The sequence below is a fragment of the Bos javanicus genome, chromosome 9 (assembly GCF_032452875.1).
Source record: "Bos javanicus breed banteng chromosome 9, ARS-OSU_banteng_1.0, whole genome shotgun sequence".
NCBI lineage: Eukaryota > Metazoa > Chordata > Mammalia > Artiodactyla > Bovidae > Bos > Bos javanicus.
The window spans coordinates 94,270,231-94,297,376 of NC_083876.1; the positions used below are offsets into that span (position 1 = coordinate 94,270,231).

Genomic DNA, 27,146 nt, shown 5'->3' on the forward strand with positions numbered 1-27,146 from the left:
TGTAAAAGGCTGGGTGTGAGTGCATGAGGGTAGCAGGGACCCTGGTTTTCATTAGATTTTTCAAAGCTTTAGGAAATTAAAAAAAGAAGAATTGGTGCTCTCGAGGTTAAAAACAGAGCTCCTGATATTTGTGAAAGACAGCACATGTGAGGATGGGCAGGGTTAACATTTGCTGCTCTGCATCACGTGTTCTCCTTCACATGGTCCCCCTTCATCAAACTTATCACACCTCCCCTGGGCTGGCAGAACCCTGTGAGCCCCCTCCCCGCCCCACCAGGGGACGGGAGCTTGGTAGCTCTAGCAAGTATCAGCCAGGAGGCTTTTGCTACTTGCCCCCACGTTTCTCTATGTGAAACAGAGATATTCGCCTATTGTTAAGCTTGAGTCCTAATTTAAAAAAATTTTTTATTTTATTTTTGCCTGTGCTGCATCTTCATTTATGCACACAGGTTTTCTCTAGTTGCAGGAAGTAGGGGCTGCTCTTCCAGTTGTGGTGCTTGGGCTTCTCATTGCGGTGGCTGCTCTTGTTGGGCTTCCCTGGTAGCTCAGACGGTAAGGTGTCTGCCTGCAGTGCAGGAGACCTGGGTCCGATCCCTGGGTTGGGAAGAGCCCCTGGAGAAGGACATGGCAACCCACTCCAGTACTCTTGCCTGGAAAATCACATGGATGGAGGAGCCTGGTAAGGCTACAGTCCGTGGGGTCGCAGAGTCAGACACGACTGAGCGACTTCACTTCCTCAATTTCTTTCTTGCTCTTCTCTCTTGTTGGGGAGCACAGGCTCTGTGTGTGCAGGCTCAGTGGTTGTGGCACATGGGCCCACGTGGGAGCTTCCTGGAGCAGGGATGGAACCTGTGTCCCCTGCACTGGCAGGCGGATTCTTAACCAGTGGACCACCAGGGAAGTCCATTAACTCCTCATTAATCACAACTTCCTCCCTGAACTTTGCTCTTAGCAGCCCTCTGTAAGTCCTTTCAGGCAACCCAGTGGAATCTCTAGACAGTCATCTGTCACAAATTAGAGAAACCACATTTCCAAGCCATAAATATTAATAGTTAACAGGTTGGTATGGGGATCCAAAGCGGATTTCATGTTCTGCTCTTGCCATCTTGAAATTCTGAGTAATTTTTCAACAAAATGCCTTATAGTTCCTATCGCAGTGGACCCCCACGCCGGTCCTGACAGTTAGACTCTGACCTGTTCTTTTGCGTGCCTGTATTTAGAAAGGTAGTTAAGGACCCGCTTACTAGGCCATGGTGACTCAGTAGAGTGCTGGCATGGTTTGTACAAACAACTGCAACAAACAAGAAAACAGCACACTATATTTAGAGTCTAAGAAGTCTGCTGACCCAGTTCTAGTGGTGGGAGTGTTTATGTGGTACTCCAAAGTCTCGGAGTGCTTTAGGGTCACGGGTCAGCCATGGGCCTAAGCTGGGTCTATAAGAGGGCCAGTTCTTATGAATTACGTGTAGAGTTTCTATTGCAGAGGCCTGCCAGCGTGTCCTAATTTTGTGTAGAGTGGGCACAACTGACTTCAGTTCTTGACAGGTTTTATTTAGCCACACAACCCTAATATTTGAGTGGAAAAGAACCTTTAATGGCATATCCAATGGCAGAGGCCCAGAAACCTGCCTGGGTTGCATCACTCGATAGGCAGTTAGTATCAGGATTTCAGATCCATTAGCTTAAGAATCCCATGTCCTTTCCACAGCACACCACCAACAGCGCAATACCATGACGATTGGAATACAATATCAGGAATGTTGGAAACTTAATTGGGACTGCTTAGAACAACTCAGTAACCATTTGCTAGCTGATTGCTAGCTGATTGTTACTTTTTTTTTTTTTTTAGTGGTTGTAAATAGTGGATCATTTTAGAAAATGGAGGACTTCCCTGGGGGTCTTGTGGCTCCCAATACAGGGTGCCCAGGTTCAATCCCTGGTCAGGGAACTAAGATCTCACATGCCGCAACTAAGACCCAGTGCAGCCAAATAAATAAATAATAAATAAACATTTTAACAGGGCACTCAAAGCCAGTGCACTGGCACAACCCAGAGGGATGGGATGGGGAGGGAGGTGGGAGGGGGTTCAGGATGGGAGACACATGTACACCCATGGCTGATTCATGTCAATATATGGCAGAAACCACCACAATAAAGTAATCGGCCTCCAATTAAAATAAATAAATAAATTTTAAAAAGGAGAATAGAATATAATGAGGAAACCAATACAAAAAGCAGATACGATACAGGTCTGTCTGCTCTAGTTGAAGGGGAAGGAAAGGTGGACCTCCCAGCACCCAGGCGCTGAATTAGGAGATGCGTCAGCCCCGCAGACATCATGGCTGGGGCTGCAGGAGCCGCCCGGGCACACAGGCACGGGGCTGCCCTGGTCTTATTTGCTTGGCGGTCCCTCCAGCAGCAGCGTGGAGGACAGACACACGGGGTGACCAGGAAGGCTTCACAGTGGCTCAAGAAAGAGGCGACGGGGCCTACGGCTGCAGTGGCCTTCAGAGTCAGGGAGCAGAAGCACAGAAAACATGGCAGGAGTAACGCGATAAAATGAACTATCTCGTTGACCAGCCAGACGCGAGGGAAGCGAGCCAAGGGCGGAAATGAATGCATTGTCTATCTTGGGCGGCTGGATGCACGGGGGCGCCGTTTACTAAGAAAAGGCGGGTTAGCGAGGAGCAGGGAGGCTTAATGAACACAGCTGAGGGCCCGCTGAGTGAGAGGTGCCTACGGACGGTTAGGTGGAAACATCCAGCAGGCAGCTGGAAAGAGGGCGTGAACTGACCCACGGAAAATATGTCAGTGAGAAGCGTAAAGGCCCCAGGGAGCACCCTCAGCTAGTGCCCATGTGCTCGAGGGGAAGGACTGGGGTTTATCCACTCCCAGCGGCGTCCTGCCACACTTGGATGTTTGCAGCGGACCACCAAAACTTGAACCGAAGGGACACTGGGATTGTGGAATCCCAGAAACATGTCCCGAATTGCCACCCAGGCAGCTGGAGAAGCAGGTATTCCAGAGGGTGGAAGGCCTGGGCAGAGTCAGCATGCTCCGAGGGGTTGGGTAAGCCCTACGGATGACTTCTGAGTGTCACACTCCCCTTCTGCCCGTCTGCATCTAGCTCTGCTTCTGTTCTGTATCCTCAGTGGAGAAGCCAGAGCTTGTCCACAGAAAGCCAGCCTGAGCCGCAGGAATCCCTGACTCTGGGAGGTCTGGGCACCTGAGGGTCTTCTGATCAGCAGATCTATCTCAGGGTGTAAGTTGCTTCAAAATGCATCTCCCATGCCTGCTTGTCTCTCCTCCTAGAAGCCCAGAATTTCCTCAACACTGGAAGCAGGAGTTGAAAACACATGTTAAACAAACCTAGACATTTTGAGGAAACAAATGTATAAAGTTGCCCTTTTGAGGCATTGTCTGTTGGTCAAGCCCCCTCTTTTGATGCCCAAGGATGCTCAGCACTGTGCCAGGTTGTGGCAAAGCCAGGGCGGAGGCAAATGAAACCATGTGGGTGGGGGTGGGGTGGGGGTACAGTCCAAGGTTATGTTAAATTGTAATGTAAAGGTTACAACAATTCTGCATTTACTAACTGGTTTTACACTGAAAAGTTAGAGTTTTTTTTTTTTTTTAACAAATGGAGCTAAAAGCTGCAGAATCTTAATTTGTGGGACATTGGTAAGGACTCAGGACCGAAGAATCCATATAGATACAGATAAAACACAGTCCCTTTACATTTAATTTTACATCTCAAAGGGGTCTTGAAGCTTATTTCATCCAACTTTTTACATGTAAAGAAACTTAAGTCCTCATGCACAAGAGATGTGTTAATACATTCAGCCCACAGAGTTAGTTAATAAAATTTTTTTTCATTTGCTTGTTTTTTAGTTTTTACAATGTCGTGTTGCTTTCTGCTGTACGACAGCTCAAATCAGCCATAATTATACTTATATCCCCTCCCTCATGAGGCTCCCTTCATCCACCTCTCTAGGCCATCACAGAGGCCAGGGAAGGCACGGAGATGCAGGTGTAGAGAGTGGACTTGCGGACACAGTGGGAGAGGGAAAGAGCGGGACAGATGGAGGCAGTCGCACCCGCACGTGCACACTACCTCGTGTAAGATGGGTGGGGCTTCCTGGGGGTGCTAGTGGGAGAGAATCCGCATGCCAAAGCAGGAGCCCAAAGAGACTCGGGTTAGATCCCTGGGTTGGGACGATCCCCTGAGGAGGGCACTCCAGCATTCATGCCTGGAGAATCCCATAGACAGAGGAGCCTGGTGGGCTGCACTCCATAGGGTTGCCAAGAGTTGAACAGAACTGAAGTGACTGAGCGTGCGTGTGTATAATGGATAGCTGGTGAGAAGGTGCAGCTAGTATGATTCCTTGGTTTTATTCCTCTATAAAGTTAAACACATAGAACTCGTTTTCAGGAAAGGGACTGAGAAGCAGTGAGAGGGAAGGAGGTAAGAAACCCTCCCTGATATATCCCTTTGCCCCAGATAGCACCCAAGTGCTGCTGCTATTGCTAAGTCACTTCAGTCATGTCCAACTCTGTGCAACCCCATAGATGGCAGCTCACCGGGCTCCCCCGTCCCCCATCTCAATAAACAGTGTTTGCCAAGTAGGTGTGTCAAATCTGGACATCTCCATAAGAAGTTCAGTTCTTCTGATGTTCAATTTGCTGAGAATGAGGTCTTTTTTCACACGTTAGAGCATTTCTCGTTTGAGGTTGGGCCCCCCCAGATATGAGCTAGGTCTTCTCCATGTCCCACAAAGTGTAGATGCCCTGAACCAGAAGAAGCCCACGGGGCCACTGGCACAACTACCAGCCCTGGCATGGCCGCGCTCCACTCGTGTTCCCATTCCTGCCGATGTGCGGAGCCTGGAGCTGCAGGGGCCCAAGTGGGCTGCCCCAGGAGGAAGGGGCCGGGTCCTCAGGGCCCACCTGGCACAGTGACCCGCAAGGAACTGGCATGGGAGGCAGGAACAGGTGGTTAAGTGTTCACCTGGGTTCCCAGGCCAGCTCCTCCGTCTGCACGTTCCTCTTCTGTACCACGGGCACAATAGTACTGACCTAACCAGGTTTTGTGAGAATTAAGTGATGCTATTCATGAGAAATACTTAACACAGTGCCTGGCAGGTAGCAAGGACTCAAGAAAGTTTGGATAAAAGTGAGAGGAGGAGGAGGAGATGGGGTAAGCAGGTGAGGTTGCTTTCCAGAAATCTCACCAGTCATTAAACACAGTGGCGAGGTATTATTACTTAGATTTTACCAAAAGATTTAGAACAGCGTGAATTACTTAGTGTCTAAGAATATATTCCTCTAATACTTTGGCTAGCTTCATATTTAAGTGTTTCTATTATATAATTCTTTGAATTACCTGGGAACCATAAAGGCCTGGTAATAATATGTACCACTAGATCTCAGCATTCATCATGCTAAAAGAGCAAAAAGATACCTCATGAGACAACATTTTTCTAATTTTGGAGGGAAAAGAGAAATCCTAGGTTTCAAGGAAAAGTAATTTTCCACTTCATACTTTTAAAAAGATTTAACTTAATTTAAATGTAATTAACATTTACATGCGGAGAAGGCAATAGCAACCCACTCCAGTACTCTTGCCTGGAGAATCCCAAGGATGGAGGAGCCTGTAGGCTGCAGTCCATGGGGTCGCTAAGAGTCTGTAGGACTGAGCAACTTTACTTTCACTTTTCAGTTTCACGCATTGGAGAAGGAAGTGGCAACCCACTCCAGTGTTCTTGCCTGGAGGATCCCAGGGACAGGGGAGCCTAGTGGCTGCCGTCTATGGGGGTCGCACAGAGTTGGACATGACTGAAGTGACTTAGCAGCTTAGCAGCAACATTTAAATGAGAAGTTTTACATCGCAGTTTTCACATGATTCTCAAGACATCCTCAGAGAGAGAAGTTGGGAGGACTATTCTCGAGATGCAGTCCATGGAGCCCAGGACCACTACTATGGAAAACTCAGAATTGCTTGGCCTGAGGATATGACTTTATTTATCTCTTGGGGGCCTGACTTCTGGGAGATTTCAAGTTCTTAACATTTTCAAACACTTTTATTCCCTTTACTGGCAACCTTCAAACACAGCTTTTACAAATATGCTTCCTTAATGCTTTCCTTAATACTTCAGTGCATTTTTCTACCTCTGTCCAGTTTTAATATGTCTTCATTTTTCCTTCTTTTTAAGGCCTCTTTTCCATATTCCATCTCTTTGGAAAATCAAATCTTCCTTTAGTCTGAGTGGCCTAGTCCCTCAGCTCAGCCTCTGCTGGTCCTCCGTTGGCTCAATAGCGCCCTCCTCTGAAAAATGTGGGGATAGCACCTACCTCGTGGGGCTGGATAAGTGAATGGCCCTCAGTGAATGGTAGGGTTAATCATCATTGATAATGTCCTGTTCATTAGTTTTTAGAGTTTGGGGTTCCCAAGATAATTCCACCTGAGCTATGTTCCCACTGGCCATTTTAATGGAATCTCCTTTCTCCACTTAGGATCTGGTGACTCTGAAGTTGCCTGGAATTCCTCCTGATTTAGAATTCTAGCTGAAGCCTTGGGGTCTCCCAATAGCCCCAAGCACCCTACAGAGGTTTTTAATAAACTCACCTCTGCTTCCCACCATTGCCAGACTGGACAGAGCCTGCTTCTCTGAGAGCTGATTCACACTAATAACCGTCCCCTCAGCTCTTTTCTACTTCTATCAACATCTTCCAACTCTCAGCCTTCTCTGAACATCTTCAGATTTCCTAGTCCCCTGCCCTTTCCTGTGCCTGTGTGCATGTATGCTCAGCCGTGTCCAACTCTTTGCGACCCCATGGACTGTAGCCCTGCAGGCTCTCTGTCCATGGGATTCTCCAGGCAAGAATACTGGAGAGGGTTGCCATTCCCTTCTCCAGGGGATCTTTCCCACCCAGGGATCGAACTTTGGTCTCCTGAGGCTCCTGCATTGGCAGGTGGATTCTCACCACCTGGAAATCTCATCTTTCATCAGAATATTCCAGTCTCTCCACCTGGCGGGCAGAAATAGCAATCACAGAGGAAACTGCCAAAGGCAGTTAAAGGCATTTCTTCCTGTGCTCAGTGCGTATCTGTCGGGCGTGTGCTTCATGCCAGGCACTGGGGCTGTTAGGGGACTCAACGTGGCTTCTCACCTCAAGGCCTCACCTGGGGAAGGAGAAGAAAGAAGACCACAAACCACAACAGGGAGCATGATGCCCACCAAGGTGTGCACAGGGTGCTCCAGCTGGCTGACTCCAACTTCACATTATTTTAGAGAAATTTCTGGGTTGATCGCCCCCTGCCACCCTGTGCTCCATGTTCCATTCCTCTCGCCCTCAGGCTCTGTCCCTCCATTCAGCACAGCTGAGCACAGAACCCCCCCTCAAAGAGCCTGGCTTCGGGAAGGGCTCCTCATTCGATTAAAGGAACCCTCCAGAGAGGCTGCAAGGGCAGAAACCACACCCTTCTGGCAGGATTCAGATCTCAGAGTAACAAGTCTAAAGCGGTTTTTTTTTTTTTTTTTTAAAGAGCCTTCATCTCATCCACGGAGCTGCCCTGGTGGCTCGTGGGTAAAGAATCCACCTGCCAGTGTTGTTGACGAAGGAGATGCGAGTTCAATCCCTGGGTGGGGAAGATCCCCTGGAGAAGGGCATGGCAACCCACTCCCCTATTCTTACCTGGGAAATCCCATGGACAGAGGAGCCTGGCGGGCCACAGTCCATGGGGTCGCAAAGAGTCAGACACGATGGGTTAGGACATCACACACACCCACCTCACCGCTAGGGCATGGGACACCAGTCAGTCTTCCCACACGGAAAATGGCAGACTGCCCTCTAATGATGGTTGCTTGAAGGGTCTCAGATGCTGTGGCTGCACGCCACCACATTGCCAGCAGTGCCCCTTCCGCAGGTGTTCTCGCCCGGCCAGCCCCTGCCTCACTCAGTCCCTGGGAGGCACGCGTGTGTCGGCTCACCCAGGCTGAGCTCCTGCCGCTCCATTTCTCGCCTTCAACCCTCCAGGAAGGATGCTGTGTGCGGCCGTCGTCGCAAGCAGACAGAAATCACTGTTTTCGATGTCCCTCTGTTAGACGCTCGTTCTTGGTGTCTGGATGCTGAAGTGTCCTCACCAATGAGACAAGGAACCCCTGGAAGCCAGGGGGTGTTGGATACACTGTTGTAGGTTGTCTCAGTGGTCCCGGCGCCTGATGTAGTGCGGGGCTCGCGGGGACACTTCCCCCTGGCAGTGGGGGCTGGTGGGCGAGGCTTCTGGAGGCAGCTAGAGCCAGCCAGCCTGGCTGCCGGTAGCCCTGCCACTCTGGGCAATGTGCTTGCTCATGGGGACGTCCTTGGGGTAGCATGAGGGCTTAGTCCTCGACAAACATTTATTAAAGGCTTGGAGTAGAGTCAGCAGACAAAAGCAAGTAAAAATAAATAAGGTGATTTTTAGATAAGGTGGGGGAAGGCGGCAGCGGCTGTTCTGACATCATCAGTGTAGAGCTGACATTTGAACCTGGGTCCCCCAGGTTCAATAATAATAATAATAATAAAGAGATTATTGGGTGAGACAGAGAGTCTGCAAGAAAAGAGGCACAGGCATAGCCTGGGGTGAGCGAGGCTATGACACACCCTGACACCCTAGAAATCAAGAGGAGAGAGGAGGGCACCAGAGTTCGGGGTTAGAGGAGACTGGGAGGTGGCCCTGGGCTCTGAGCATCCTTCTTCCACAGAGATGCACACCCAGCTCTCAGGCTCATTTGTGTGTGTGTGTGTGTGTGTGTTAGTCACTCAGTCGTGTCTGACTCTTTGTGACCCCATGCACTGTAGCCCACCAGGCTCCTCTGTCCGTGGAATTCTCCAGGCAAGAACACTGGAGTGGGTTGCCATTTCCTCCTCCAGAGGATCTTCCCGACCCAGGGATGGAAACCGCGTCTCCCGCTTTGCAGGCAGACGCTTTACTGACTGACCCACCAGGCTCGTTTACCACCAAGTATCCAACAGTCACAAAGGAGACCATGAAAACCGTTAAGTCAAAGTCTTTCTCAGGAAGCCTACACTGTTAGCGGGATTTTGTCAGCCAAGAAAAGGGTTTTCAATAAGGCAAATTTCCAAATGGAAATTGCTTCCACTCAGGGCTGCCGGAGAGCCAGGCGTTCACCCCCACCCTGAGAGACTGCTCGTCTCCAAAGCCCCCAGACCCTGTGCCCAGGGGTTTCGTGTGCATCATCTGTTGCTTTCCTTCCCTAGAAGCTCTGCCTCCCTCAGGAAAGTGCATTAGCTTAGCTCACGGTGAGCTTTCTAAGCTAAGAATACACCTACCCCCTGATCCCATAGAAATGATCACGGTGCCCCATTAAGACCTTGGTACTTAGAGTGGGGGCATCCATCGTGTTAATTCTGCCTCCCCAGCTCTGATGTCTCCTTTGCTGGTGGGCAACTCTCGCTATAGTGGGCAGGCTCACCCGCCACGCACTTGGCATCTGGAGATCAGCTTTCACAGCTGGAACCAGAGGTCCCACCCTGACCTGGCCTTCTGTGTCCCCAGCCTCCATGTCTCATTTTCATCTTCCATAGGCGTGTGTTAAGCAGAAAAGAGGTTTCTCAAATAACAGCCTCAGACTCTTAGGAAAATTCGGTTGATCCCAATTTCTTTTCTCTTTGTACATGTTCCATATAGACTTGTCCAGTGCACCCCCATGCAGATCACTGACTTGGGGAAATGAGGTTGTTTTACGCCAGGATTAATGTGTTAGGGCTTCCCTTGTGGTTCAGCTGGTAAAGAATCCACCTTCAATGCGGAAGACCTGGGTTTGATCCCTGGGTTGGGAAGATCCCCTGGAGAAGGGAAAGGCTGCCCATTCCTGTTTTCTGTCCTGGAGAATTCCATGGACCATATATACTTCATGGGGTTGCAAAGAGTCGGACATGATTGAGCGACTTTCACTTTTCACTATAACTTTTCCAGCTGTGTGGCGTTGGTAACATGTTGAACTGTAACTCACACAGACACACCATAGGAGTTGCTTTCCTTTCAGTGTCAGCATCTTACAGGCCATTGAGTTGTCACCAGGCTGGTGAGCTCTGAGATTTCTCTAGGGGTGACCAGCTGCTGCTTGCTTTTGTCGCTCGCAGACAACGATGACTCTTACAGTTCCTCTGCCACCATGGTCTCCAGGCATCTTCATGACCTTTTCAAGAAATAAGCTTGCACTGGGCTTCCCACAGGTGGCGCAGCGGTAAAGAATCTGCCTGCAGTGCAGGAGACCCAGGATTGATCCCTCTGTTGGGAAGATCCCCTGGAGAAGGGAACGGCAACCCACTCCACTATTCTTGCCTGGGAAATCCTACGGACAGACAGTCCGTGGGGTTGCAAAGAGTCAGACAGGACTGAGTGACTAACATACACACAGGCTTGCACTGAATATAAAATATGAGATGAGTGATTTATGATAGGTGACCGGAAAGGAAGGAAACACTGCCTCGCATAACTTTATAATGTTAATTTACATAGTCCCACCTCACAGCCTTCTCTGTATCTTTTCAAAGCACACAGAGAGAGATGTGAGATTTGGGTAAAAGCTAAGCTTGGATAAGAGTCCCAAGTGCAAAGCTTAGCATTTTTCCCGTGGCAGGTGGTCTGCTGTGAGTGGCTGCATCAGACACCTCGGATAGGCCTTTTGAGTAGAAGGTCAGCTGAAAAGTAGAGCAGCACTTAGCCATTATTCAGAAGAGGAAGAGCGAATCACAAACGCCTTACAGACTCTGGTGAAATCCCCAGGGTGGGAGGACAGAGTTTGGGATAACAGGATAAAAACGCCCCAAGCCAGCGCTCTGTCTTTTCCAAATGCTCGAGGCAGCCTGTGCATGGGCAAGACAGACGAGTCCTGAGAAAGACCTGACCTCAACCCCAGTTCCACTGCCTCTGAGCCGTATGGGCCCTGCAGGCAGCTTCCCTCCTGAACCACAGTTCACTCATCTGTAAAATAGGGTAGCAGCATCATTATCCTCATGAGAATGTTTCAAGGTCAAATGGATGGGCGTATGTGACATCTCTTCACAAGCTATAAAGCACCACATGCTGGTTTTTTAAAAAAACGCTTTCCCAGAGAGTATTTGGCCCCACGGGACTCTATATGGTATCCTTGTTTGACAGGTAAGGAAGCTGAGAGTTGTGGACTACAAGATCAGGTGTATTACATTATTTGAAGATCAGAGATCACTAAAAAATGATATAAATTCTTTTATGACTACTGAAATGGCAGGGACATTTCTTGGAAAACAGCAGTAACTGGAATGGGAGAACCGGGATTGTCCCTGTGTCCTGTCCTAGGCTCCTAGAGACCTCTCTCTCGGCCACTTACCATGAGAGACGGTCGCTCAGCACCACACACCCGTGAATGGCAGAGCCCCAGCCCCGCCCAGCCCGGCAGTTACCATCAGAAGTGTTGTTACCATCTTAAGGGAAGATTATTCTATGAACCAAAGAGCTTTCTTGTACAAAAGAGGGAAATCTTTGAGTTTCTATTGTAATAAGAATAGAATGCACATCCTTTGTTTTTTCAAAACAGCTAAGTTCTGTCGAATTATTGCATTCTTCATGTGTCTTAATGTTGCGCGTTTCTCTGAGTGGTGCATTTGGAAATACAAACAGAATGTTTTATTATGTTATCAGAGAATGGGAGGGGGAGCTCCCTCAAGTAAAAAAGCATTTTATTAATTGATTTTCCTTTTTTTTTCTTTCTACCTCTCATTTCAGAACGATTTGATCACCACTGTCCCTGGGTAGGCAACTGTGTGGGGAAACGAAACTACAGATTTTTTTATATGTTTATTTTATCTCTGTCTTTTCTGACAGTCTTTATATTTGCATTCGTTATCACCCACGTCATCCTTCGTAAGTATGCTGGCGAAATCAGATTACGTATGTAACCATTTGCCTGACTTCAGTTTTCTGATTTAATTTTGATTTAAGATTTTGGTCATTCTGGGCTCTCTTCTCTTTCTTCTTCTCCCTGCCCCCTCCTCACTTCCAGCTGCCCCCGCTTTCTGTTTCTCCCCTCCCTCCCCTTCCCTTCCACCCCCATCTTCCGATAGCAGCTGCCAGGGGTGCCCCTGGATCAGACTCTTTCACTTACAAGACTTTCTCCTTGACACGTGGTCCCTGTTCCAACCTTGTGACTTCACTTTCTCTTCCGCTTAAGGGATCCCCAGGAGGAATCATCCCTACATTTTCCCAGAGGATAATGTGTTGTCATGATACCCATTGAAAAACAGAAAATTTTTAAAAATGTGAATCTACTTAAGCAGGAATTGTCACCCTCCCTAAAAAAAAAAAAAAAATGGGGATAAAGACTGAGCTTTCTTACACACAAATCTATAAATGTGAGATACACATTTGATAAGATGTTTAATTATCTGCCAGGACATTGGCAAGCTATGAAGGAGGCAACTTTATTAAAAATGAAATTGGGATATAAGTGATTTTAATATATATTTGCCTAAACGGCATTTTTCACTCCCCTTTCGAAAGTCATAACTTTGAACTCACTTTCCTATAATAGTGATGTGATGAGAAGGAAGCCACTTGGCTTTGACCTGTAAAAGTGAGCCTTTAAACTTCCTTTACAGCTCCATTAGCAACATTAAAGACCAGCATCACCTCTGTCCATATTCCTGAAGTACAATCATCTATTAGCAAGTCCAGAGCCTCTCTCTGGAATGTTTCTAGAAGTATCTAGACACACACCTCACTTTCTTCCCTGAAGCAGGGATTAGACCGCAGCGTGCTAAGACCGAATTTAGACACGCACATTCTCTACTTGCTGTCTTGGTGGGGTTTGAATGGGGCTGGGGAAGCGGGTGGTATTGGAAGTTTCATGTTAGTTCTTTTTACTTTGGACCTTCGTGGACTATTCCAAATTTTCACAGGCATTTTAAATCCTAGTTTCCATTCATTCTTTCCCAATCTTTTCATCTAAATGTAACACAAATTTGTAATATATGCATGAGAGCCATAACTTGCTGGGACAGCAGGAAGAGGATTATCACAGGTCAGAGATCCCCTTACCCTTCCACACCACCTGGGAAGGATGGCCCAAGGGCTCTCCGGGGCATCTGTTCTATTTTAAGAGTCTCAAAGTGGCAACAATTAACTAGGGTCCTCAGTTCAGTTCAGTTCAGTTGCTCAGTCATGTCCAACTCTTTGCAACCCATGGACTGCAGCATGCCAGGCCTCCTTGTCCATCAGCAACTCCCAGAGCTTGCTCAAACTCATGTCCATCGAGTCGGTGATGCCATCCAACCATCTCATCCTCTGTTGTCCCCTTCTCCTCCTGCCTTCAATCTTTCCCAGCATCAGGGTCTTTTCCAGTGAGTCCGTTCTTCACATCAGGTGGCCAAAGTATTGGAGTTTCAGCTTCAGCATCAGTCCTTCCAAAGAATATGTATGTATTAATAGACAGAAGAAGCAGTTGTTTACACAACTAGAGAAGAAAGAAGTACTGAAATTCCAACATATTTATGACACTGAAAAATAGTCTTTAAACATTACCTCTTATATCGTCTTTAGCAACTTCAAAATGCCTACACATATATATGATCACACTGTATTTATGGCCTTGCCCCTACATTCTGGGTATCAGGCAGTTTTTACCCCACACATTAACTCTGGTAATACACACGCACTCTTTCACACACTGTGAAGCCTGTCACTTGCCAGCACAGTGGCATTTTCATCTCTGCTGCAGTCCATGGGGTCACAAAAGAGTCATACACGACTAAACAACAAAGTTTTGCTCATTCTGGTTTCAGCAAAATGGAGTTTGCTCTAGCTTATTCTGATATATTGTTAACCCAATCTTCCACCACCCCCTCACCCCGCCAAAAAAAAAAGCCTGCAAGTTACTGCAATGTTTTGGACAAAAGCAAATAGAGGTTTTCCTCTCCCGGTTCTGCACCCCCCACCACAACCCCCACTAAACAACCCCACCCCAACCCCTGATTTGTGCTCAAGAAGGGCAGAGGCTTTACATGACTCCATGATCCCCACTACGATTCTGGAAGCCATAGCAAAGGCATAGAGCTGTTTGAGAGCAGCTGGGGACCATGTCCCGAGTCCTCCCTGCCAGGAAGTGGGCTCTGAGAGGGGACACCGGATAGCCAGGGGTGGCCGGGGAGGAAGCCTGTCATCCAGAGATCACCAGGAAGGTGACGTCTGGATTTCCTCTTAGAGGAAGCAGAGCTTGAGAAAGCGATATGGTCTGGGTCCACCGGGGAAAGAGAAATTGTCTCTTCTTGTCCATCCGTGTGCCTCAGGATTGCGTTTGCTCTGAGATCTGCAGCACGTCCACGCCCCCCTGGCCTAGCAGGGAGGACGGGAACACCTCAAGCTTTCCTCATCAGTTCTTCAATCAGTTGGCATCCTTAGAGCACATGGCACATTCTTGGGCCTCCAAGGTGGCCAGTGGGCAAGAGGGGGTGGGAACTTGGGGAAGCACTGGAGCCATCTCACTGTTAGCCTCCCCCCAGCCAGCCTGGCTTCCGGTTCCACCGAGGGTCTGGAACAGACAACGCCACGGAGATGCGCTAGAACCAGTCCGTGGGGTCTGTCCTGTTCGCTCATTTCACTGCCATGCCAAGGCCAGTTTATGTCCCCAGAAGATGGGGACCCAGCCTTGCCAACCCAAGGTAGGGCCACTAAAAGCTCCTCCATATGGGCTTTTCTTTCTCAAAAGCCTCTAACGCCAATACACAAAATAAAACCCGCTTTTTGTCAGATGCATTGTCACTCCGGCCCCTGAAGAAATGTTTTCTTGCATAGACAGTCTGTATTCACATGTCTCAAACCCCAAAGCAGTCAGCAATATAGACTTCAGGTTTATGAGTCTGTTTCCTCTGGGTGCAGAGAAAGGCGTCTTTGATACTTAGTCTAGCTTACAGGATGCCCAGGGTCAAACGTTAACCAACTTCGGGGAAATAGTCTTTTGTAAAAGAAGAGAGAAAATAGCAGGTAGTATTCTATTTTCCTATTAAGATTAGGAAAACAAAGGAGTAATCAGAACTGTAACTTATGGGAAAGTGTGCAGACACCCATCTGCTTTCACTGGACAGATATCCTCCAATGTTGGGTCTACTTATGAATCTGCCATTTTCTTGTTGAATAACTTTGGTGGAATCTCACTGTCCAATCAGTATCGGAGCTCTTCCAAATGTAATTTTATTGATCTCGAGACACCGATTATTTTTCTGTAGATGAGAGAGCTTTCAGCATGAAGGCTGTTTCTTGGAAGTGACGTCTGATTACTAAATTCTGTTTCATTCCCCCAGGTTCACAGCAGGCGGGATTCCTCAACGCTCTTAAGGACAGTCCTGCAAGATATCCTTTCCAGGCTGTAGTTTTTCCCCACGTTAACGTGTGAAGTATTGGACTGGCCTTCTCCTCAGTTACTTCATCTTGGGCCTTGGTTTCCTTCTTATAAATCATATTCCTTCTCCTTCTGTGAAGCATCCAGAGAGCTTCTTGATATTCACCTGCATGAGTAACAGCCTGTGAATTGCTTAAACCTCAAAGTGACTCATTTAGCCTCATTGAAACTGCAGTGCTCTTTCGCTGGAAAACTAAGTGTGAATTCTTGCCCACCTCCAGAAACCCACACTGATTTGCATTAAGTCCGATTGGTTTATGGAGAAGCCAGGCTGAGTTCCAGCTGACTTCAATTTGATCAGCAGGTAGTCCCTACAAAATATTTATGGGCGCCCCTGTGTGGGACCCTTCTTGTTGCAGTCACATGGGGATTCTCTGACCCTCTGTGTAGGTTCCGTCTAGGGGTTCAGTTTGGTGTCTGGGCAGTATGGATAACCTGATTATTTCTCAAAACTGAACATCTGCGTGTAGCCCTGAGTAGAGATGGTCAGTCTCAAGTCATTCGGATTCATCCCATCCTCCCAGACAGTGTACATAGGCATGTAGCATAGTAGTTTGAACTTCTTGAAAGAAAAATGTTCACCCATGAAGTGCTTGAATGGTCTCCCGCACCCTCCCCTGCCCTCCTGGGTTTGACACTAATTGGTGTAGAGTCAGCCAGCTGGACACACTGACCTGGCTCCATCTGAGACCCAGATGTCTGTCTTTTTCATATAACCAGTTAGACTGCATTTGGGCCTCCCTGGCGGCTCAGATGGTGAAGGATCTGCCTGCAATATGGGAGACCTGTACAATCCCTGGGTTGGGAAAGTCCTCTGGAGAAGAGAATGGCAACCCACTCCAGTATTCTTGCTGGGATAATCTCCTGGACAGAGGAGCCTGGCAGGCTATAGTCATGGGGTCGCAAAGAGTCGGACGGGACTGAGAAGCTACCCCTGGGAGTAAGCTTCATCTTGTGGCAGAGAATTCTTAAAGAATGAAGAATTCTGCTAAAATGTACATGTCAGGACCATCATTTAGCTGTTAAGGTGAACCAGCTTGTGTGCCTAGAAGCTGGTTGTGTGCCTGTGTGTGTGTAGTAATAGTAGTGGTGGTGGTGGTGGTATTTAGTAAGATCTATGTGTCCTCTGTGTGTGTGTGTGTGTGTGTACTAAGATGGTACAAAGTGTCTCCTTTCTGGCACCTCTGTGTTTATGGGCAGCACAGAATGTTGGCAGTGAGCGCAGATTCTATAGTCAGTTGCTAATCTTTTAGAAAGGAGACAGGGACATATGAAGATATATGAAGGCTCTTGGCGAGTACGTCTCACAGGTTTGTCCTGTCTTCTGCTAATGATCTGAGAAGCTAGAGTTAGCTAGAAGTTGGCCAGAAGTCAAGGTTTTGCTTAGAATGAAATTCTCAGCCTCTGTGGCTGCTAAAAGCATGTCCTTTGGGAAATGCCATCTTTGTCGGGGAAGCATCCTCCTCCATCATCACCTCTCTGTGTCCTTTGTTTTCAAGGCACATTGCTTTGGCATATCTCATAGCCAGGCCTTGACTTTTCTTTCCTGAAGAAAAAAGGCTTGTCTCAGTCTTTCAGGAAATCAGTTCCATTATGAAAATGTGCTGCTCTTGTTAAGTTTAATAAATGCAACTCAGAACCGGCCTTGAGGTCTTAGGCTGCCAGCTGGAATGCTTCCTGAAGCCTCAGGAGTGTGGCAGCCTCAGCCACCTCCCCTCCCCTGTCCCCGGGCACCTGCGTCTCTCCTGAGACCGTGGGTCTGTGCTGGATGCCCAGGAAACATTTCAGACCATGGCAGCGGTCAGTGAAGGGACTCCTCTCCGCGGGGTTTCCCTCATGGCTCAGATGGTAAAGAATCTGCCTGCAATGCAGGAGACCTGGGTTCGATCCCTGGGTCAGGAAGATTCCCTGGAGAAGGAAATGGCCACACACTCCAGTATTCTTGTCTGGAAAATCCCATGGACAGAGGAGCCTGGTGGGCTACGGTCCATGCGGGGTTGCAAAGAGTCGGACAAGACTGAGTGACTAACACTTTCCCTTTCTCAGCGGGGAGGGTGGAGAAGGGCTGACCTGAGCCTGGGGCATTTCAGCTGTTCGTTCTCCTTTGGGTCCCGCAATTCCCCTTGGAGCAGAGAGGAGCTGGGTGATTGGGTTTGTTGTTGCTGGGTCTTCCTGGTATCTGCTCCAGACCTCCTCACTCGAATCATAATCCCAGAGAAGGCGTCACAAAGAAGGACAGGCAGCGAGTCCTCATCTAGAGTAAGAGCCTTTTAATTTCCGCCACGATTAATAAGGTCTGGGGTCCTTTCTTTTAACTCTTCTCTACCGCAATTGTTTGACCTGTAATTGTGAACTGCCCCGAACTTGACAATGCTAAGCTGACAAATTCAAGGACATGGAACATAAGGGAGAATGCTGGACGCCAGAGCAGTGCTTCTGTGCAAGGCAGGAGTGATTTCAGAGAGGCTTCTTTTTGTGGCACTATCTGCAATGGGCAGGCTCTGCCAGAACGTCCTCCTCGAGCACACACGTCTGCTTGTTCTCATGGTTGACTGTGCCTGTCGTCTATGTCATCAAAAGCACCATGTTCCCCAGCAAGGGGAGCAGACAAATGGTGCTGGGAGAAGGAGCGACAGTGTATCTGAGTGGCATGCTGTTCATATGGAAAGGGGAGGAAGGAGAGAAATGCGCTCATTTGGTTTAGATCAAGTTTTAGCTGATTTTCCTTTGAAATATCATTCTCAGGTAGAGGTAAAGAGTTTCTCCTGTGGCCCAGTTCTTGAAAACTCATGAAACTCTCAACCACTGACTTTCCAAACAGCATTGCCATATCCAGGGCTGACCCTCTCCAGCAACAACCTGGCGTTTTCCCCTTTTGTGGGTGCTCCCCAGGCGTGTCCTCCACATTCGGGAGCTTGGCAGTCACAGCTGTGATAGCACAAGGGCTCCGAGTGCATGACTGGCCCCTTCCGGCCTCCAGACACACCTCCAAGGCTCCCTGGCACATCCAAGCCGGGGCCTGCTCTCGGAGTGCCAGCTGTATCAGCTCCCAGCTACTGTGTAGCAAATAGCCACAAATGTAGCGACTTAAAGCAAATGGATATTTACCATCGCCCAGTTCTGCAGACCAGAAGTCCAGTAGGCTTGGCTGATTGCTACCCTAGATCCAAGGCTGAAACCACAGTGAGTCCCGCAGGAGAGCATCCTCTTCTGGCTCGTTTAGGTACTTGACTAAAATCATGGGGTGTAGGACTGAGGTTCCTTTCCTGGCTCTGTCCCCTGATTCCAGACTCCCTCTGTCTTCAAGCCCAGTACCGTGGGAGCTCACACTCTGCGTCTCTCCTGCCTCGTCTGCTCACGTCTCTGACCTCAGCCAGAAAGACACTCTGCTTTTAAGGAGAGGACTCACCTAGATCATTCAGGAAAATCTCCCTGTCTCTAGGGTCAGGACCTTCAGTCTACAAACTCCCCTTTGCCATGTGCATAAAGTATTCACAGATACCAGGGATTAGGGCATCTTTTGGGAGGCCACTATCCTGTCTACCCCACAAGCCCTCAGGTAAGGGGTACCCCAGGAATCAGGCACTCATGTGCAGGTGGGTTTGAGAGGACTTTTCTCTGAACCTATTTGGGAAGCTCACTAGAAGTCACCGGGTCACGTTTTTTTTTTTAATATTTGTTTATTTAATTGCTCCAAGTCTTAGTTGCAGCATGTGGAATCTTTAGATGTGGCATGCAAACTCTTAGCTGTGGCAGGTGGGACCTTGGTTCCCCAACCAGGGATTGAACCTGGGCACCCTGCATTGGTCCAGAGTCCTCGCCACTGGACTACCAGGCAAGTCCCCACCAGGTCACTTCTGTGTCTTCCTTCCCTACCTTTTCTGTCCTTCTGTTAATCTAGGAGAGAGGGGATGGGAGACAAAAAATGGATGGGCTTTTGAAAATGTATATATATATATAAAATACATATATAAATATACATACATTTATACATATGTATATCTGTACTCACTATATGCACATATGTGTACATATGTGTATATGTGAGGGAAGCCAGGTGGCGCTAGAGGTAAAGAACCCATCTGCCAATGCAGGAGACATAAGAGATTCGGGTTCCATCCCTGGGTCAGGAAGATCCCCTGTAAGAGGGCATGGCAACCCACTCCAGTACTCTTGCCTGGAGAATCCTGGCGAGGATCCTGGCAGGCTCTGGTCCATGGGGTCGCAGAGTCAGACAAGACTGAAATGACTTAACACACATATACACACCTGTGTATATATGTGCATGTGTATGTGTCTACACACACATAGAAGAATACACACACACACACACACACACATGTATCTCCACCCTGAGTTCAGGTTGAAAATGTTAGTAGAATGCCTCAGGAGGTCCTTGTTGAATTAGCCAGCCCTTCACAGGGTGTGGGGACCATTATTATCTAACTTGACTCCTGCTGACTTGGTCCCCACTTGGTTTTGTGGGACCTCCTGGTCTACTGTCGCTCTGGGCTCCTACCTGGAGAAAGATGCCCTAAAGCTGAAGCCTGAATATCCCAGGGAGCTGCCCAGCCAAGCTACAGACCCTCCGATCAAACCACTCCATTTCTCTCTCGGGGAAAAGCAGAACCAAGAGCAAGGTTGAGGAGGAAAGCAACGCAAAGCTGCCTGTAGGAGGTGAGGAGCAGGGAGGGGACGTGGGGGCCTGGGCAACGCTCCCAGCCCGGATCTTCTTTATTTTTTTCAGAAGTAGTGGAGCATTTGGGGAATGTCAGACATATCCATACATCAAAGTGAGGTGTTTCTTCTTTACAAAGCACAGACACTTTTTAGGTGTGCCTTTCACACTCCTCCCCAAGCAATGCTCTGTCCTGACCAGGTACTTGCTGTTTGAAATACATGTTTTGGTGGACAGTTCCTCTAATTGAGTGAGTCTCTTAAGAAGTGCTGAGTTCTGATGTTTTATCATAAATTCATATTCCAGAAGAAAAAGTATGCTTTGGGTCCTACTGGGTTATGATGTATTTTTGAAAAACAAAACAAAACATTAACTTCTGGTTATAAGGGATAACTGTCTTCCCTGGTGGCTCAGCAGTAAAGAATCCACCTGCCAATGCAGGAGATGTGAATCAATCCCTGGGTCAGGAAGATCCCCTGGAGGAGGGCATGGCAATCCACTCCAGTAATCTGGCCTGGAGAATCCCATGGACAGAGGAGCCTGGCGGGCTATAGTCCATGGGGTCACAAAGAGTCAGACACAACTTAGCAACTGAACAACATGAGTAATAAGTAAGGCTGGAGCCCCTCAGGTTGCTTGTTCAGTATTTCTGGCTCCTGCCATTCCTCCAGACACCTGTATGACTTTGGAAGTGGCCTGGAGGTGGCTGGGTGGAAGCTTGTAAGGGCAGCTTTTAGTGCAGAGAAAGGTGCGTGAACCACCAGGGCTGCTTAGGAATGGCAGGCCTGGGGAGGACAGGTCACAGGGACAGAGGTCCTCAAAAAGAGGATTCATCCTGCTGATCAGGGTGCTTGGAGATTCCAGCATCAGATAGCTGTTAAACTCCGTCGCTCTAGCTCCCTCCCTCTGCCGAGGCGCTGGAAGTTTGGGAGTCTCTTTTGAGGTGGTTGATTTATGATGGATGAGACTGATGTGTGAAGTTTAACACTCATAGAAGCTGTCTTCTGATGACAGCAGCACAGCCCACGGCGTGTCCTCACCAGACCTGCAGTCTGTGTGCGAACAAGAATTTGCAAAGCACCGAGTTCTTAAACAAGAGGAGGTTTTCTGGCTAAATTGCCCGAACCCAGGAGTGTCCAGGGCAGCCTTTGCAAGTGACCCCTGCAGAAGTGATCTCAGGCAAGAATTTAAAACATTTCAGTAGCCTCCGGTCTGATCTCCTGACCATGATACAAACCAGGCAAATGTTTCTCACTGCGGATGTCATCTGCAAAATATCCAACTCAAAACAGCGTCATTGATGAGAGAGAGAGATTAGAAACCAAAACGGCGAAGTAGCCGGGACTCAAAAAATACTGCTATGAATAACGGGAACGTGGATAAACTACAAGCTTGTCATCGGGCCCACGTGGAGCCAGCCAGGCCTTTGGGAGAAGAGCATCAGCCAGCTTGTTCAGGAAGTGTCCGGAGGGTGGGGTCTGGTTCCAGTGCAGGTGAGGAGGCGGGCAGGGGATGCAGGTGGGAAACAGGGGCAAGGAGAGAGGGAGCGTCATCAGTGGCTGGGGTGAGAATGCCTGGCTCTGACTCGTTGGCCAGCACTGCACAGGCCCTTCCCCGGCTGCACTTTGCCCTGCCAGTGTGGAGGGAGGAACCACCAGAATCACCCTTGATTCTGGTGCACAGGAGCACACCCAGCCTGGAGCATTCCCTTTCCTCCTCGTCCTCCCTCTCCACCTCCCATTGCCTGTCCTTGCTCCCTGTGACCGCTTTCTCCCTTTGGTCTCTGCATCAGAGAAGCACAGGCATGTGGCGGCTTCCCGGACTTTCAGCGCCCCCTTCCCCGCCTCCCCTGGGGGAAGAGATGGAAGGAGAATCCCCTCCAGGGCAGCAGTCTTCAGTCCCCCCAGCCAGGTGGGTCCGGCAAAGGAGGCCCTCCCTGTATCTGCTTCCTTCCCAGTCATTGTACTGAACACCCACCACGTGCAACACCTGCCAGGGTGATAAAGCCTAGAACAATCCGACAGCCCTGAGCTTCGAAGCACATCGACCAGAGGCCAGAGCAGCCACGGGCGACAGGGTGACTCATTCTTCTCAATGAACGTCTGCGGATGCCAAGATCTGAGCTCTGACTCTGGTTTCTGAAAAGCAGAGTAAGTCTTCAGTGGCATAAAAATGCCACAGTGTGCCCAGAGGAGGGGGCAGTTCCAGAAGGAGCCTGCACCTCCTGCAAGGAAGTCAAGAGGCTTCGGCAGATGGCATGTGCACAGGGCTGCAGTTCTAACCGGGACGAGTGTGGGGTGAGTAGGGGAGGCAGGAGGCTGTCTGCAGGGCTGGAGCCGGGCTTGGGTTCACTCCTTCACTTGGCACGGTTAGCAAAGCGAGCACTGGGAGCCCTAATAGTGTCAGCACCCAGATGCTGTTACAAATGCACACACACACACACACACACACGGTGCAGGGCTGGGAGAGGGCACCGTGATGGCTGAGCCCTGCCTGGGGGCCCAGATTGCACTTATTTCACAGCACTGTCTGACAGGCACCCATGGCCTGATGGGCACCATTCAATTTTAGTGGAATTTGGTGGAAGGCTTGGAGTTGGCCCAGGGGCTGTCAGAAAGGGGGCACCTGGGGCCAATGGAAAATTCGTGAAGACAGGACAGTTCAGTTCAGTCGCTGTCGTGTCTGACTCTTTGCGACCCCATGGACTGCAGCATGCCAGGCTTCCCTGACCATCACCAACTCCCGGAGCTTACTCAAAGTCATGTCCATTGAGTTGGTGATGCCATCCAACCATCTCATCCTCTGTTGTCCCCTTTTCCTCCTGCCTTCAATCTTTCCCAGCTTCAGGATCTTTTCCAATAAGGCAGTTCTTTGCATCAGGTGGCCAAAGTATTGGAGTTTCAGCTTCAGCATCAGTCCTTCCAATGAATGTTCAGGACTGATTTCCTTTAGGATGGACTGGTTGGATCTCCTTGCAGTCCAAGGGACTCTCAAGAGTCTTCTCCAACACCACAGTTCAAAAGCATCAATTCTTCAGTGCTCAGCTTTCTTTATGATCCAGCTCTCACATCCCTACATGACTACTGGAAAAACCATAGCTTTGACTAGATGGACCTTTGAAGGCAGGACAGGTCTTCACTCACCCAGCTCTCAGGGCCCATCCATCCTAGGGTCTGATGATGCTCAGGGGGCCCAGGAAAAGATAGGACAGGTGCCTGAGGTCTCCCAGCAGGATCTCACAGGGAGGTTAATGACCTCCATTTAAGCTCAGCGGCATTTCCAGAACTAGAGCTCAGCCCCCTCCACCCAGGAAACTGAGACTCTCCCCTGCTGCCCTGACCAGGCAGATGAAGAAGCAGATTATGTCTCAGAAGATTGCAGAGGGGGCATGAAGTTTGGGGTTTTTTAAATCACCCAACTGATACAGGAACATATTCTCACAGAATGAGTTTTAGTCATCAGGATAAAAAGGAAGTTTTGCCCTTATCATTCTGTAGACTCCTTGTGGGATTTTGTGAGTCTTCCCATACAATCTTCTCAGAGTTCAAATGCGTATACCGTATGTGTGTATTCATACACAGCAGATGGGGGGACTGCTTTACCTAAAGGGAATCATACATACCCTTTGAATTGTTCTACAATTTGATTTTCAAATATTTTCTGAAGGTGTGTCAACACATAGATGTCATTCTTCTTTCAACTGTTTAGTAGAATTCCAGAGTATAGATGAACCATAATGTATTCTTCTATAAATGGCTGTTTAGACTTTTTTTTTTTTTTACTACTCAGAAAATGAGGTAGTGGGTTTTCTTGTATGTATCTCTTTGTGCACAAGCGTTAGTGTTTCTCTAGGGTTGACAACTAGATGTAGAGTCACTGAGTTAGAACTAACATAGTTTAAATACTGATTGTGGTGGTGGCTTAGTCGCTCAGTCATGGCCAACTCTTTGTGACTCCATGGACTGTGGCCCGCCAGGCTCCTCAGTCCATGGGATTTTTCCAGGCAAGAATACTGGAGTGGGTTGCCATTTCCCTCTCCAGGGGATTTTTCTGACCCAGGGATCAAACCTGGGTCTGCTGCACTGCAGGCAGATTCTTTACCGACTGAGCCACCAGGGAATATTGTCCCCTGAATCGAGTGTGCCAGCCCATGCTCCATTTCTCCCCACCTTCACCCATGTCAGTGACAATCTCGTCAGGACCGTGATTTTGCCAATTTGATGGGGAGGGAAAAAAAATAGTTGTTTTAATTTCCATTTTCTGGATAATAATCAGCTTGCACATATTTCCATGACTGTTGACCCTTTTTCTCACCTCAGTGCCAGTTCAAACTCTTTGAACGTTTTTCCGTTGGGTTGTTTGTTCTTTTCCTATTAACATGTTTTTTGTATATTCTCAGTAATAATTTTATAACTAGCTTTTTCCAGTATTTTTTTCCCAACCTGTCACTTGCCTTTTAACTTAACTTTTTAACCAAAAAGTGAAATTTATTAACAAGTTCTATCTATAAATCTCACCCTACATGGCTCCTGCGCTTCCCTGGTGACTCAGTGGCAAAGAACCCATCTGCCAGTGCAGGGACTTGAGCTCGATCCCTGGGTTGGGAAGACCCCCTGGAGGAGGGCATGGCGACCCACTCCAGTACTCTTGCCTGGAAAATTCCATGAACAGAGGAGCCTGGTGGGCTGCAGTCCATGGGGTCAGAAGGAGTCAGACACGACTGAGTGACTTCACTTTCACTTTTACATACCTCTATATAAAAAGGTGAAAGGGGAGAGTGAAAAAGTTGGCTTAAAGCTCAACATTCAGAAAACGAAGATCATGGCATCCAGTCCCATCACTTCATGGGAAATAGATGGGGAAACAGTGGAAACAGTGTCAGACTTTATTTTTCTGGGCTCCAAAATCACTGCAGATGGTGACTGCAGCCATGAAATTGAACGACGCTTGCTCCTTGGAAGGAAAGTTATGACCAACTTAGATAGCATATTCAAAAGCAGAGACATTACTTTGCCAACAGAAGTTCATCTAGTCAAGGCTATGGTTTTTCCTGTGGTCATGTATGGATGTGAGAGTTGGACTGTGAAGAAGGCTGAGCGCCGAAGAACTGATGCCTTTGAACTGTGGTGTTGGAGAAGACTCTTGAGAGTCCCTTGGACTGCAAGGAGATCCAACCAGTCCATTCTAAAGGAGATCAGCCCTGGGATTTCTTTGGAAGGAATGATGCTAAAGCTGAAACTCCAGTACTTTGGCCACCTCATGCAAAGAGTTGACTCATTGGAAAAGACTCTGATGCTGGGAGGGATTGGGGGCAAGAGGAGAAGGGGACGCCAGAGGATGAGATGGCTGGATGGCATCACTGACTCGATGGACGTGAGTCTCAGTGAACTCCGGGAGTTGGTGATGGACAGGGAGGCCTGGCGTGCTGCGATTCATGGGGTCGCAAAGAGTCAGACACGACTGAGCGACTGATCTGATCTGATCTGATATAAGCATTTCAGAGAAGGCAATGGCACCCCACTCCAGTACTCTTGCCTGGGGAATCCCAGGGATGGGGGAGCCTGGTGGGCTGCTGTCTATGGGGTTGCACAGAGTCGGACACAACTGACGAGACTTAGCAGTGGCAGCAGCAGCAGCATATAAGCATTTAAGAGAAAGGATTGGAAAGATTGAAAGACGATGGCCCAGTGATCCAGTCTGAAGGTTCCTGGTAACTTGATCTTCAATGTGTCTGTCGTGTAAATCATCAGAAAGTTGACACCCCCAACCCCAGACTCAGTGAGAGGCCCTCAAGTGACAGGAACACAAGCTATAGTTTCTTATCTCTGTCTAAGGATTAGAGAGTCACCAAATTGATGAGAAAAATAGGCTGACAAGTTCCTGAACCTAAATATCTAAGAGTATTAAAGGCTGATGTAGACATTCCACGTGGAGAACAAAGGGGTCTGTTGTTGACATCTGCTCATCCATCAGAGCCCTTCCTGTAAGTGAGCATGGCCTATCTTACCATCATTTTTAGAAAAACTAAAGGACAAAAAGATTACCCATATCATCTGTTCCTTGTATTTTAAGTATCAGAACCTCAGACAGAGACCTGAAGCAGAAAAAGATGCAGGAAGACCCAGGGGTGGGTGGCCGGTGCCCACCGAGAAAGGCCACCTGGCACCAAGTCGCACCCCAGTCACGTACGGAAAGGGTGCTCAGAGCGGAAAGGGTGCAAGGCAAGCGTTTCCTGGCCATTCTAGAATCTGGGGATTTTGGTCAATGAGGAAATTCACATGAAATTCAGACTTTTCAAAATAAACCGTTATCTGGATTTGGCACTTGGCAAAAAAATATCCTGTGGCCAGCCTGGTGGCTGGAATGTGGGGAGCTGGGCCATGACATGTCAGCAGAGACAAGTTCTTCCCCCGGGGCAGTGCTGAGGCTGTGGGACTGGTGAACGGGGTGTGATGTCGTGGGCAGTCTCAGCCGTGCTGTCGGAGCTCTGAGGCCTCAGAGTTAGGGCCTGTCTTGGGACGCTCCATGGCCTGGGGCCTCGGGAAGCTCTTTCTCTCCTGCAAGTCTGGAGACCATGTTCTGTTCTGCCGTGAATTGCTGTCTGAGTTTTTATAAGTGGCTTGACTTCTCTGGGCCTTAGCTCTTCATTTTACAAATAAGTATTTTGTCAAATGAAAGGATTAGGATAAATCAGGACATCTTTAGTTAGAGTTCATGACTATCCACGGAGAGGCATCAGGGGCGTTTTTAAGCCTCCTGAAATTTTAAGAAAAAGAAATGTCTGTGTGAATGTTGTTTTACTTTGCCAACAAAGATCTGTCTAGTCAAAGCTAGGGTTTTTCCAGTAGTCATGTATGGATGTGAGAGTCGGACCATAAAGAAAGCTGAGTGCCAAAGAACTGATACTTCTGAACTGTGGTGTTGGAGAAGACTCTTGAGAGTCCCTTGGACTGCAAGGAGATCCAACCAGTCCATGCTAAAGGAGATAAGTCCTGAATATTCATTGGAAGGACTGATGCTGAAGCTGAAACTCC

At 48.5% G+C, this 27,146-nt stretch overlaps 1 protein-coding gene across 4 annotated transcripts in view; it reads left to right on the plus strand.

Annotated features, from left to right (window-relative positions):
• The window catches only part of ZDHHC14 (zinc finger DHHC-type palmitoyltransferase 14), a 292,047-nt gene that overhangs the window by 237,412 nt on the left and 27,489 nt on the right, over positions 1–27,146 (plus strand). For all 4 annotated transcript variants that reach the window (XM_061428413.1, XM_061428415.1, XM_061428414.1 and 1 more), the window contains exons 4-5: positions 11,768–11,905; positions 15,337–15,385. In XM_061428413.1, coding sequence (XP_061284397.1) covers positions 11,768–11,905; positions 15,337–15,385 — 187 coding nt within the window. The remainder of the gene's footprint in view (positions 1–11,767; positions 11,906–15,336; positions 15,386–27,146) is intronic.